Raw genomic sequence first — 14,342 nt, forward strand, 5'->3', positions numbered from 1 at the left:
TCCCCCCCCCCCCCCCCAGAGGAATGACATCTGTATTTGCTCAATTTTTTACAGATAGTTGCTAAGTGACATCTGAGAGAAAAAAATGGGCCTCCTGTGTAGTGGCTGGCGCTTGTAACAGCTTTCGTTAAAACCAATGGGAGCTGCACCTGCAGTTGTAAGTGCTGGCCACTACGCAGGTTGGACAGCAGCCTCCGCTCTGTACCCCTGCGTTGTGGTGCTGACAGCAGGGAACCGATTAGCTGATCATCTAGGATCCTGAGTCTCGGGCCGCAATCAATGGACTATTGATGACCTATCCTCAGGGAACATAGTGGAAAACAGTGTAACGTTTTCCATTATACCGAAAAATAACATTTACTGAAAATGGAATACTGCTTTCAAGCAGCAAGCGCCATGGTTACAGAATGCTACAATTCTGAGCAGGCCTTGAATAGTATTTTCTTCCAATGTGAAGTGTTCTAAGCTATTAAACCCTAGAGAATTTGTTTAGTTCTAATAGCCGACATTCCACATTAATCCCTGTTTTGGCATCCAAAGCATAAGCTTCCCAAGTGAGATCTGCCATATACTTCTACAGCCAAAGTGGTTTTGGCAAACCCAAGCCCACTGTGTAAATAGTATGTCTTGTATCAAACAGTGTATTTATCAGGTTTCCTTGCCTTGCTTGCTTTATTTATGCCGCTGACCTAGGACCCCGTGGCAGGACTGCACGGTCCACCATAGTTTTATTGTATGTACTGCAGCGCAGTCCAGGACTGAGAGTTGTAGTAGTAAATTAGGTTGTTTTTATTATTTTGTCCTAGATGGTTTAGAAATAGACTTTGCATGTGTCAGAAATCTGCCAATTATTGCTAAAATGTAAAATATTGTCCTCGCACACTCCATTTGTTAGACCATATGAAAGTACTGTGGGAAAATGTAATTAAAATCTATCGCTGGCAGGGATTAAGTGATCTTTTTTTTCTTTACAGCGTACTGTAACACTACTGATGTTTGCCGTATGTATCTAGTCATTGTTGTCTAATATGAGAGATATACCACATATAGCGCTACCCCCTTGTTGCCATGGGAACACGCCTGAATGTTGATCACTTTGATTAAAGAGGCAGTGAGCAGGCTATTACCTAGACGGGTAACCTCAAAAACTGGTGTTCTGTATAATGTGAGACTTTGTTAAAAGAATTATTCTCTGATTTTTAACCCATTCAGTTTTTTTCATCCCCACCTTCCCAAAGCCATGATTTATTTTTTCCAGTTTTTTTTATTGACATAGCCAAGTAAGGGCTTGTGTGTGAGTGTTTGTTTTTTTTTATTTTAATTCTTTTTGTGAGGCCAGTTGTATTATTTATTTTTTGGGGGATGTCTTATACTTTTCAAGGCTCGGCCCGCGTGGCTCCTGCTGCTCTCCAGAGTTCCGTCAGGCTTCCTGCAGCCCTCTGCTGCCTATAAAAGATCGCTTCCTGGTTACAGGATGCATAAATCCCGCCTGCAGGAAGTGATCGCTCTGATTGGTTCTACAGAGCTGCTTAGCCAATCAATGCAGTGCTGGATGAACCAATAACAGCCATCACATTGGTTCATTGAGCACTGCATCAGCTACTGATAAGAAACTGAGCCTAAGGCCTCATTCCCATGGCTGTGACGGACTACGCCAGCAGAATATAGCAGCGGAGTCAGTCAGGGAGCCCCCCCCCAAAGACCCCATACTCACCTCTCTGGATCCGCCACTCGAGTCCCGTCTGGCAGCCGGGGCGCATGCGCAGTGCATGACACGTCGGCAGTGGGCGATGATGTGTAATCATGGGATACTTCTTCTGTGCTCACAGCGGAAGTATCGTCTGACGGCTGGCTTCCATTGACTACAATGGAAGAATGCCGCAGTTTCTTTCACCCTGCAGGATTCAGTGGCAGAATTCAGCAGCGTGAACATTGAGCTTTTAGGTTTAACAGAACCTAATAGCTGCGGGATAACACCACGGATTTCCGCCACGTTTCACATGGCAGAAATCCGGCCGTAGGCATTAGCCCTCAAGGGTGCTTTTACATGGGACAACTCGGCAGGCACAGATGCCTGACACGTCGTCCCAGCAATCATAATTCCTGTGCTTTTACACGGATTGTTCTGACCCACCCACCCCCGATCACAGTAAACAGTCCACTGAACGGCTGCTGAGTCCACTGAACGGCTGCTGAGTCCACTGAACGGCTGCTGAGTCCACTGAACGGCTGCTGAGTCCACTGAACGGCTGCTGAGTCCACTGAACGGCTGCTGAGTCCACTGAACGGCTGCTGAGTCCACTGAACGGCTGCTGAGTCCACTGAACGGCTGCTGAGTCCACTGAACGGCTGCTGAGTCCACTGAACGGCTGCTGAGTCCACGCGATACTTGCTCCTGTTTGCCAGCGAATACATGCAGGGACGAGTGTCATGCATCGTTTGCCCGACAGCTGTCCCGTGTAAATGGGGCTTTAGTTCACAATATACAAACTTCAGGATTTTGTTTTTGCATATTCCTGTTAAACAGGGACTGGGGTATTAAGGCTTAAGTGTACAACAGAGCTGTACAGCCTCATTGCACTGCTGTATATCATCTGTCAGGTGCTGTGTGTATGGTGATACTCTCTCCTAGAAGCAATCATTCTAGCAAATACCTCCACATTTGTCTGCATAAATTCGAAGGCATGCAGATGTCCAGTAGAGGTCCTATCAACGTCTATGGCAGTGAAGAACGTAAAACCTTTGGTTTACTGTGTAAAAAAAAAAAAAAGGCAGTTCTTCTCTTTCCTGAACTTACTTTTGGCTTGCCTAATTAAGACCCATTTACACACAACAATTATCGCTCAAAATTCGGTCAAACGACCGCAGATGAGCGATAATCGTTGCATGTAAATGTGCACACCGTGCACTTTTCGTCTGAACACTGATTTTAAGGTCAGCTTAAAATTCATTGTTCAGCTGCTGAGAGGTAATGTAGTAACATAGTATGTTAGGCTGAATAAAGACCATGTCCATCTAGTTCCGCCTGTTACTCCCCCCCCCCCCCCTTCCCCCTTGTTGGTCAGAAGGCAAAAAAAAGGGGGCCAATTTAGTTTATTAGGAGAAAAAAATTCCTTCCTGACTCTACAATGGCAGCCAGAGTAATCCCTGGGTCAACATTCAAGATCAACAACCCCGCTGGTCACCTTATGTCTATATCCTGTAATATAGCGCACAGTCCCACTGCTCTGTTGCAGGACGTGTATGGAGGGAGGTAGTGCCGCTATCTCCCTCCATACAGCGCGGGCGTCAGCTGTTTATAACAGCTCACACCCGCGGCTATTAACCCGTTAAATGCCACTGTCAGTTCTGACAGTGGCATTTAAATCCCCCGAAGATCGGGGGAGCCGTGCAGGTGTCATGGCAGCCGGGGGCCTTTAGAAAGGCCCCAGGGCTGCCTTAGCAGACTGCCTATCAAGCCATCCCCGTGGGCTGGCTTGATAGACTGCCTGTGTAAAAGCAGTATGATGTAATGCTATAGCATTACGTCATACTGCAGGAGCGATCAAAGCATTCCATGTTAAAGTCCCCCAGGGGACTTCAAAGTAAAGTGAAAAAAAAAAAATCAATAAAGTTTTTTTAATTGTAAAAACAAAAAAAAGTTATAAAACTTTAAATCCCCCCCCCTTTTGCCATATCTATTATTAAAAAATCTAAAATAAAAATATGTATTTGGTTTCACCACATCCGTAAAAGTTCGATCTATCAAAGTAACGCATTATTTTTCCCGCACGGTGAACGTCGTCCGAAAAAAAATATATATAAAGACCGCCAGAAATACACTTTTTTATTCACCCTGTCTCCCAGAAAAAACGCAATAAAAAGCAATCAAAAAGTCATATGTATTCTGAATTGGTACTATCGGAAACTTCAGGACATCCCACAAGAAATGAGCCCTTGCTCAACTACATCGAGGAAAACATAAAGTTATTGCGTGCACAAAATGACCGCAGAAAATAATTGAAAAAAATTAAATATCTTAAAAAAAAAAAAAAGTACTACAGCAAAAAAAATACTATATAAGTTTGGTATCGTAGCAATCGTACTGACCCATAGAATAAAAATATCAGGTCGTTTTTGTTGCAGTTTGTGCGCTGTAGAAACAGGACGCACCGAAAGATGGTGGAATGTCGTTTTTTCCCCCATTTCTCTCCGCTTAGAATTTTTAAAAAGTTTTTCAGTACATTATATGGTACAATAAATAGTGCCATTGAAAAATACAACTCGTCCCGCAAAAAACAAGCCCACATACAGCGACGTCGATGGATAAATAAAGGAGCTACAATTTTTTAAAAATGGAAAAAACCAAAAAAAGCTCCGTCACTAAGGGTTTAATCCAACCAAGGGCAACATCTGCATGAAGTTAGCATGTTCTCACTGTGTTTGCATGAGTTTACACTGCTTACTACATTTTCCTTACACACTTGAAACCTACTGAAAGATTAATATGCTCTCAATGAAATTTTCCCCACTTGGGGTGTTTTTGATCTCTATTCAGTAATAAAGCTAAAAACTAAAGATGATGGGCACCTTTTCGGATACGTGTGTGTAAAATAATCAACTGGTTTCCCCAAGTCAGGTTCTATTGCAGTACAGTCCTGGACACACAGTTTCTATAAACTTATCTGATTTCACACAAATGATTTTTTTAAACTAGATCAGCAACCCTCCAGTATCTGCATGAAATTATACCGCCTAATGTTTAATATAGTATTCTGTAGACCTTTGCGTCTGCTGTGCTTCTCAAACCGTACGCGATGCTGCCAACTGCTTATTCTTTAATTTACTCAAACTGTTATTGTGACTCATAGGTGGCTTCAGCATTATTGTATATTGTCGTGAGATTAAACCTGCAGGATTCGCTTAACAGCTAAACTGAAGCTTTAAAAACATAAAGGCAAAAAAAACAGTTACGCAAACACCAGAATCTTGGGCATGAAATAAGACTGTACTAGAATCCACTGTTATCACCCATCCATATTATAGGGGATAAAAGGCTGATCCTGAGAAGAGGGATCTTACAAGCAATTTCTGAATTTTTATGAGAAAAACAAAAAAATGATTTGGAAGAGGTCACCCGTCTTTAATTCCTTCAGACGTTTCATATTCCCCACTTATGCAAGAATCCCGGGCAGAGGTTCATTCCATCCTTGAGGGTGTCAAACATGGCCATAAACTTATACTCCCAACTTCTTCTGTGATGCTGTGACTTGAAGTTGCCCTTCTGTATGATAACTCTCATCTGCTCTATGCCATGTCCGTGGCCACAGGGAATTCCTTCTTTTCCTCTCCAATTGAGTGGCAATGAGATCTCATCCTGGCTCTCAGTTTTTGTTCCATTTCCCCACCATAAAGCCCCCCAACAGGACACTTACTGCATCGGATGAATGCTTGTCTCAGTGGTGAGACTCCCACCCATCAGACTTCTATCTCCTATCCAAGGACTAGGTGGTGCGGCCCCCTTTTTAAACGTGGGGCATATTAAATAAAATCTCAAGACTTCCCATTTCACTAATTGGCCATAAAATCTGCTGTGACGGTGCATCCGTGCATATCGAAATGCGATGGATTTTCCTAATCTGATTACAATATTAAACATGTGGATGAGGTTTTAACAAAGCTCTTTCACATGGTACAGAAAAATCCTGTATGGAATTCACTTGTGGTGCGGATTTTGAAATCCCATGAGAGAAAATTAAATATTGCAAACATGAATGTGTGGATGTATTTCTTACTGGCTGCACTAGTGACTGATTGTCGAATCTTTTATTTAATTATTTCTCTAATATAGGTTGTACCAAGATCTAAAGTTATCTCCTCTCCACAGGATAGCCGATTAGCTTTTTTTTGTCTTAATATTAATCAACACCTTCATGCACTAAGTTGTAATACTACCATGTGGGGAGCAGGTTGTTCTACATACCATTGTACTTTTATGGTTTGGAGATGTAACCTACAGCTGACCCCTTGCTACAAATTTATCACCAATGCTGGCTTTATTAACCCATTTAGGTACAGTCAGTAACCCCTCAGCACCCCTGCAATGAGATTCATGGAGTGCCAGGGTGTTTTCATGCACAAATCCATACAATCTTGCGCTTGAAGTATATTCTATTTGCAGAGGATGCAGTACAGAGAACAGCACTCACTTGATCAGGTTGTGTATACAAAACCCCTTTAAGACTCCGTAATGAAGACAGCTGAGATGCAGCCACAATAGGTTCTGCCCTGGGGAAAGTTCCCTCAGGTGAACAATTGATAGATGTGGGATCACATCCCCAAACAGATTGGAGCTTCACAAGGCCCTGGACCCAAGATAGTATAGGAGTTTTTACTTTGTTGCAGATAATTGGCACAGTATCGCCGCATTTCAATTTTGGGACCTAATCTTTCCTAAGGTAAGTTCTTCTATATATTTTTTTTCATGGTAGCCAGGGGCCAATTAGGCTGTCAATGTAACAATGAAAGTACTATGCTCATCAAAGGATAACATTTTACAGTCCCGTAGTGGGATTAAAAAAGAATGAAAAATTCAATTGTGTACAAAGGTTTTTGAAAGTGAACTCCCCCCCCCCCTCCTTACAAATTGTTTCATTGTAAAAGTAGTTAAAATAAAAAGTGTACATAATGTGTATTACTGCGACTGTAACAATCCATTGTATAAAAAATACATGGCAGACTTATTGTTCTTTGTTCATTCCACCTCCCCAAAAAGGCAATAAAAGTAAATCAATAAGTTTTATGTACCCCAAGATGTTACCAATGAAAACTATAACTCATCCTGCAAAAAACAAACTCCCATAAAGCTACATTGAAGGAAAGTTCTAGTTCTTGGTACACATTAAAGGGGTTGTCTCGCACCGAAACGGGTTTTTTTTTTTTTGTTCCATAGGCCCCCCGTTTGGCGCAGGACAACCCCAAGGGATGTCTTTAAAAAAAAAAAATATATATATATATATATATATATATATATATATATATATATATATATATTTTACTTACCCGAATCCCCGCTCTGCGACTTCTTCTTTCTTCCTACTTCTTCCTTCACCAAGATGGCCGCCGGGATCTTCACCCACGATGCACCGCGGGTCTTCTCCCATGGTGCACCGTGGGCTCTGTGCGGTCCATTGCCGATTCCAGCCTCCTGATTGGCTGGAATCGGCACACGTGACGGGGCGGAGCTACGATGACCAGCTCTCCGGCACGAGCGGCCCCATTCACCAGGCAGAAGACCACACAGCGCAAGCGCGTCTAAAAATGCCAGAAGAAAGCGAAATTAGACGGAGCCATGGAGACGGGGACGCCAGCAACGGAGCAGGTAAGTGAATAACTTCTGTATGGCTCATATTTAATGCACGATGTACATTACAAAGTGCATTAATATGGCCATACAGAAGTGTATAACCCCACTTGCTGCCGCGAGACAACCCCTTTAACACAAAACAGAAATTACTTTAGAAAGTGTTTTTCTTGTGCAAAAGTAGTAAAACCTTTACATTGTACCAATTTGATACTTGGCCATAATAAAACAATCTGTAGAGTTACCGGGTTATTTATTGTGCTGCATTGTGAACATTGTAAAAACGGCTCCCAAAAGAATTTGGGAATTCCCCCCTACACTTTTCTCCCTCCCCCCCCCCCCCCCCCAAAAAAAAAAGTGCATACAAGTTATTGAATACATTCCACAAAAAAAAAAAAAGCCTTTGCTGTTTTGAGATAGATGGATTACATTGGTGTAAAAACTACAAAGCAAGTTAAAAAAAGGGAAACTATGTCCAGAAGGCCTAAACTAGGTCATGTCCTTAAGGGGTCACTGTCATTGTACCTAATTTTATCAGTTCCCCATACTTCCATTGTTTGTAATTGTCTTTCGGTCTTCTTTGCCCAAGTGATATCAATAAAGACGTTTTCCATGCTCAACTGATCAAAGTATTTAAATGCCACTCCATTAGTTTGTGAGCTCGCCAGGTCTGTTACATTGTATTTGTGCGCTTTTACTTTTACTGAGACCTTTTGGATCCAGTACATTTTTATGGTACTTTTCAGTTGTAATTAGTAATCTGCGTCCTATGAAATCTCTCATGCGTAGGATTAGATGTGGTTATTTTTGACTTAAGGCCATGGTCCTGAGATGTTTTTCACTTTTAAAATGTTCACATTGATGCTTGCTTAATGGATATTCAGAATATGCTCACACTAAAAAAAGTAGATTGATTTCTTATACTCGTATATGATTGTAAACTTACGTAGTTGAGAACATTGCACCATAGGCAATGCCTTTAACAATTACACCATTATTGTTAGACTGACAGAACATGGTCTGCTAGTGGTCACTGCACACTTCTGTTTGTAAAAGGGCTGTATATTAGAAATACATGACTGCTTTCTTTCAGAAACAGCACCACTTATGTCCATTGGCTGTGTCTGATTGCAGCTTGGTTCCATGTAGCAGAACCCGCTTTCTGAAAAAGTTGTAAGGCTATGCTCACATGACATTTGGCGCATGCCAAAGTAGCGGTTACAGACGCTAAACGTTCTCACAGTGCCCCATTACCTGTCAGATGCCAAGAGTGTTCTTTTATTTTAACTATATAGGTAAATGTAGTCCATAGTGCTGAGCTCAGTCATTGGCTGTTGGGCCTGTCATGTCCCGTATACAGCCTGGGGCAGCCTGTAAATGTGATGTCAGAGGGGAGACCTAGAGCAGTAGTGCAGGAGAGGTGAGTATATGTCTGTAGGGTTTTTACATGAGTTACAACTCTGACAACCCCTTTTAAATTTAAACTTGTGTGGTGCAGAAATGCAGCCCTAAGCTCTCGCTCATGACCTGAAGGTGGCAAGTTTAATCCTCGCACGGTTCAGGTAGCCAGCTCAAGGTCGACTCAGCCTTCCGAGGTTGGTGAATGAGTAGCCAGCTTGGTGGGGGAAGTAGTAAATAAATTACTTGATAGCGCTGCAGAATAAGTTGGCGCTATACAAAAAAGATTTATTTTTAATACACCAATCTAATTTTATGTACAGTTGTCATCAGTCCATGAAAAGGTGGAAAGCCTTCTGTGCCATAGAACGAGATGTTCAATCTTTTTTTCTTCTCTCCTGTTAGAGATGTATTCATACTGCCCTCATGTTATATGATGTGCCCCATCACTTAATCCTTTAACCCGTCCTTCTCTTTCCAATCAGGAAGCTATTTTGTGTTGGTCAGGGTTAATGGCCATGACCTTTTTACAGATTCAGAAGTTGGCCCAGATTAAACCCTCCATGGTGCACAATATGCATAATGTACAATTTGACTAGCATCCGCGGCCTTAGCAGTTTAATGACTTTGAACAATCCCGATACTTCAGCGCCAACAAAACCTCCATAATCTAGTGTAGGATGAAGGTAATTATCATAAAGCACAAGCTGCTTAAAAAGCCAAATCTGAAATTCATTTTTTTAAACTTAATTCTAGTTAATTGCCCTGTGAGTCACATTGCCTATATTTTATGATCGCCTAAGTTCTAGCACTGAGCCCGGTGCTAATACAGGCTTTTTAATATTAGAATGTGGGAATTAGAAACTTGGCACCACATTTCTGCCATATTGCAGCCCGTTCCTATGTTTGTCTAATTAAATAATACTTTGTTTTCTGTTCCTTTCTATGAAGCAATTGTTGCTTTTTTTGTGGTTTTTGTATTGTTTTTTTGTCTACTTTTATTCCTGCGATCATAACCCAGCTGAGCTACTATCTGATGCTGCTAGGAGTACCTCTGAGACATCCCACTTTATGATGAAGTAGAAAGTAATGATAGTAGCGGTATCCAGCTGTTATCAGCCATTTGCCATAAATCATTTTCACCACCATTGGTACTACAAATCCCATTATAGGAATTCTATCATAACATAAGTGGTTCTTAGCCCTGCTGGAAGCGATACGATTAGAAGCATTGGCCACAGTTACAGATCTAATAAAAGGAAAATGCTGTTCTAGATTTGATAGAGAAATTAAAAGGCAAAATCTATAGCAGGATAGGGATTGGAAATAGCGATTCCTACATAGAAGCTAGTACAGTGTGTGGAAAAACAGCCTGCGTATATGGTTCCTTAAAGCAACCCTCCAATCAAGAGCTCATAATTGATATGTAAGTCCGTATCTACAGGAAAGATTATGTGCTACTTCTATTTCCTCAGACCTTGCTCCTCAACTGCTTTTTAGCTCAGTTCTATTAGGTCAGAGCTGTGTTCTGTGACTAGTTTAGCTACAGTGCCAATTCTGAATTAGTCTAGGACACACCCCTTATTATTTGTTCAGGTTGCCTCCACTAGTATTCGACAGTGTGTTTCAGCAGAGAGAAGGCTCATTGTCACCCTATGTTAAGAAGCCAATCGAAGAGTAATCTATCAAAATAGTTTTATACATTATTACTTTGGATTATTGCATTGAAAGTGTGTACAGAAGAGAAAAAGTGCCGCCTCTTTGTAATTAGGAGGCACCTGGGAGGCTTTTCTGAAAAGGAGACATACCTCTCCTAGAGGATGCTTGAGCTCCTGGGGTTGTGCCACCAATCTGTGTGAGAGGAGACTCGCTCTGTACTGCATTGAGTATTCATAATGAACTTTGTTTTTGTGTGAAACGTGATGGCATTAGGCCTGTTAGTTAGGGCCAAATATAATGTATAGTTAGAGGCCAGACGACCAAGTGTTGATTTATGTAGCGATGTAATGTTGAGTGTGAAGAGCTGTGAATCATTCAGATGATGGAATAAAATTGGCAGGTGCCAAGTAAAGTTCTGGTCGTCGAGTGAGTTTCTGAGAGTGATGCCAACCATCTTATGAGAAGATGATGGGGGTCCCGAGTCATAGCTAATCCCCTAATACAACAGGACATATAAACAGAACAGTAAAGTGGATAGATTGCTGTGCTAATTTTTTCCTTTTTCAGATTCTTTGCAACTAGAAACTCCTTTTGCCTTCTACATATTGAGTTTCATCGGGTGAGGTCAACCATTGTGGGCATTGTCCAGGAGTTATTATGCAGTAGGCTGTAGCATAAATAATGGCTGGAAATTGCTGACTGTTTTTACCAAACCTCTCAGTTTCATATTTGGGTGAAGAAGGCGCAACATTCGGGGGCCCAAATTTTACCTTTCCAAAGTGTACTTTTTGGTATTGTAGTTGATGTTGGCTGACAGTAACTACTAGTTCATAATTGTAGACTTCAGGTCCTATGCAGGCACTGCTCATTCTAGAATCTATAAGCCTTCAAAAAGAGTTGGCGGCTTCTTAATAACCAGTTGCCCCTTCCAGTATACTCCTAGGATATTCTGAACCACTTGCAGCATTTGTCGTCATAGCTGAAAAAGACTTTGGGCTGAGCACCAGTGTTTTTTGGCTCTTTCAAGAACCAACCTGGAGCACAGGATAAACCTCTTCAACGATAGACTCTCCAAATGTGCGTTGGGCATACCCTGCAGCAAATTGTAAACCTTTACGAGTGCAGTGACAACACAACTTTTCAAAACTTTTACTTGTCCCGGTATATATATCAACGGGAGATGGTATCGGTAAAGTGCTGAGATACACGGTAGAATAGAAAATTACAGTCCTAGATAGGCCATAATTTTACAGAAACTTGGATAAAGCTAGAAAGATCGCTGCACCAAAAATATCTGACTGCACATCTCCGAAACCTGGCATGAATGTCGGGACATCTTGTCAATCTTAAGTGTATTTAAAAAGTGTGGGATTCCATTCAGTCAAAATGCTTTGTGTCTGAGCAAGTTGTTATGGTAATTGTATTGTATTGATGGAACTGAAAAAATGCAGGAAGGCAACCATTTATATGGGACGGACAGATTCCATTGAGGGAAACATTTTCCCTGTTTTCGTGGAATAGATTCAGATTGATTGCAGGTGATCTTATGTTCTACAGCTCTGGTCAGTGTTTTGTGTCAACTTACATAGTTCTGTATTGTTTCAGGCGACAGATTGAAGAATCTTCCAAACCAAAGAGACAATCTCAGCAGATTGAAAAGGCTGTGACTACGAATTACAAACCAGTGTCTAACCATCAGAATAATGTAAGTAACCATCTATATTCTTTTATCATGTGTACAACCCAGACCTTGAAGATATTAAAGGGGTTGTCCGAGTTGTGGGTTTTAACTAAAAGGACTTTCCTATGCAGTAAAATAACAGGAATATACTCCCCGCTTCCGCTGTGTCCCGTGCCGGTGCTGGGGCTCTGTGTTTGCTTACAGGCTGCAGTCCCGCCTGGTTTAAGGGACGTCACCTGGTTTAAGCCAATAATAGAGCTTATTAATTGATCGCTAAAGCTGATTTATTGGCTGCAGCCCCTGTGATGTCTTATAAACAAGCTGGGGCAGCCTGTAAACGTGACATCAGAGGTGAGACCCGGAACAGTGCCACAGGACACAGTGGGAGCAGGGAGAGGTGAGCATATTCCTATTGGTTATTTTACTGCATGGGAAAGTTTTTTTCGTTAAAACCCACAACACCCCACGACTCGGACAACCCCTTTAAGTTATGATCTTATTCATTTTATTTATTTTTGTCTTCTGAAGTTATTATTCTAACAGGATAGTGAAGTTTGAGGAGACATTTAAATTATCATTTACATTTAAAATTAGACCCCCCCCCCCCAACACCTTAATCTGCACATATAAGGCTCTGAATCCTCTTCAATAGACAGCTACGCATCTGTCTTCAGCTGCCGAGAGGAGCTGACAGCCGAAGGGGCACATTCCTCAGGCAAGCGCTGCAGCCACTTTATTTCCATGATCAGTGGGGGTTTTAGCACCAAGAACCCCATTGATTCAAACTTTTGACATGTCAGAAGTGCAGTTACTCTTTACTGTATTAATTAAATGCATTTATTATAGCGGTCAATCACAGCCGTACAGTTGTGTGGTCCGCGTTCATTGAAGCACCTCAAGCTGATATAGTAAACAGCATTTGATTAGCTAAAATCGAAAATGGAAATTTTTGCATTCTCCTAGTATAAGTATGGCTATGTTCATACTCTCATCTTGATGATTGGGACCTTCATAACCATGGACCCAAACGGTGAATCTAAGAACCTTTTAAAGGGTTAACATTTTGATGACAGAAAAAAGTTTAGGTCTTCTAAGAGTACATACCCTATGTTGGCTATGAAAGGGGTTTTGCTAACCTACACAACCCCTTTCATATGGCTGATTGCCCATTGTACGGCTCCCAGCACCCCAAGCAAACAGCTCAGACCTTTAACTGTTGGAGACATCTAAGATGCCAGACTGAAGAATTTAGGGGACTGTTTTGGGGAACTCCATAAACTGAGATGTGCAGCTGACAATAGGTAAAAGCATCAGTACGGACTGGTTAGGATATGTAGCAGGGTCTAATTCTGTACTTTTATTTATTTAAAGGGGTTGTCCCGCGAAACAAAGTTGGGGTATACACTTCTGTATGGCCATATTAATGCACTTTGTAATGTACATTGTGCATTAATTATGAGCCATACAGAAGTTATTCACTTACCTGTTCCGTTGCTAGCGTCCCCGTCTCCATGGTGCCGTCTAATTTTCAGCGTCTAATCGCCCGATTAGACGCGCTTGCGCAGTCCGGTCTTCTCCGTGTTGAATGGGGCTGCTCGTGCTGGAGAGCTGCTTCTCGTAGCTCCGCCCCGTCACGTGTGCCGATTCCAGCCAATCAGGAGGCTGGAATCGGCAATGGACCGCACAGAAGCCCTGCGGTCCACCGAGGGTGAAGATCCCGGCGGCCATCTTCGCACGGTAAGTAAGAAGTCACCGGAGCGCGGGGATTCGGGTAAGTACTATCCGGGTTTTTTTTTTCAACACATGCATCGGGTTTGTCTCGCGCCGAACGGGGGGGGGGGGGGGGCTATTGAAAAAAAACAAAACCTATTTCGGCGCGGGACAACCCCTTTAAATCAGCACCTCCATTATGTATCTGCAGTAGGAATTTACTTTGGAAATTGCGAGTATTTTCCTGACTCTAATGAATCATGACACTGCAGAGAGCCATATATTGCCCCAGAGGCTACAAAACTTCTGCCTCCTGTTCAGCTTAAAATTGGCTGATAGAGGATGAACATAATGAGATGAGACAGCCAGTGGCCTCCGAAGCTCTGGAGTATATTCCTCCAGCTTGATGACTTTTCTGAAGAGAACTCGTGAGTGGCACATCAGTGTATTTAATGACTTAACTCGCTCCCATTGTACTTGAAGGCTCTATAATTTGTATAATTATTTTTTGGCAAACATAAGATGCCAATATAAAATCATATCGAGGTCTGT

The 14,342-nt window shown here is 42.0% G+C and overlaps 1 protein-coding gene across 1 annotated transcript in view; it reads left to right on the plus strand.

The window, feature by feature from the left end:
- GTF2F2 (general transcription factor IIF subunit 2) overlaps positions 1-14,342 on the plus strand; it is a 164,101-nt gene that overhangs the window by 91,555 nt on the left and 58,204 nt on the right. Inside the window, exon 7 of the mRNA XM_066581927.1 lies at positions 12,005-12,104. Coding sequence (XP_066438024.1) covers positions 12,005-12,104 — 100 coding nt within the window. The remainder of the gene's footprint in view (positions 1-12,004; positions 12,105-14,342) is intronic.

This window comes from Eleutherodactylus coqui, chromosome 1 (assembly GCF_035609145.1).
Source record: "Eleutherodactylus coqui strain aEleCoq1 chromosome 1, aEleCoq1.hap1, whole genome shotgun sequence".
Classification (NCBI taxonomy): domain Eukaryota; kingdom Metazoa; phylum Chordata; class Amphibia; order Anura; family Eleutherodactylidae; genus Eleutherodactylus; species Eleutherodactylus coqui.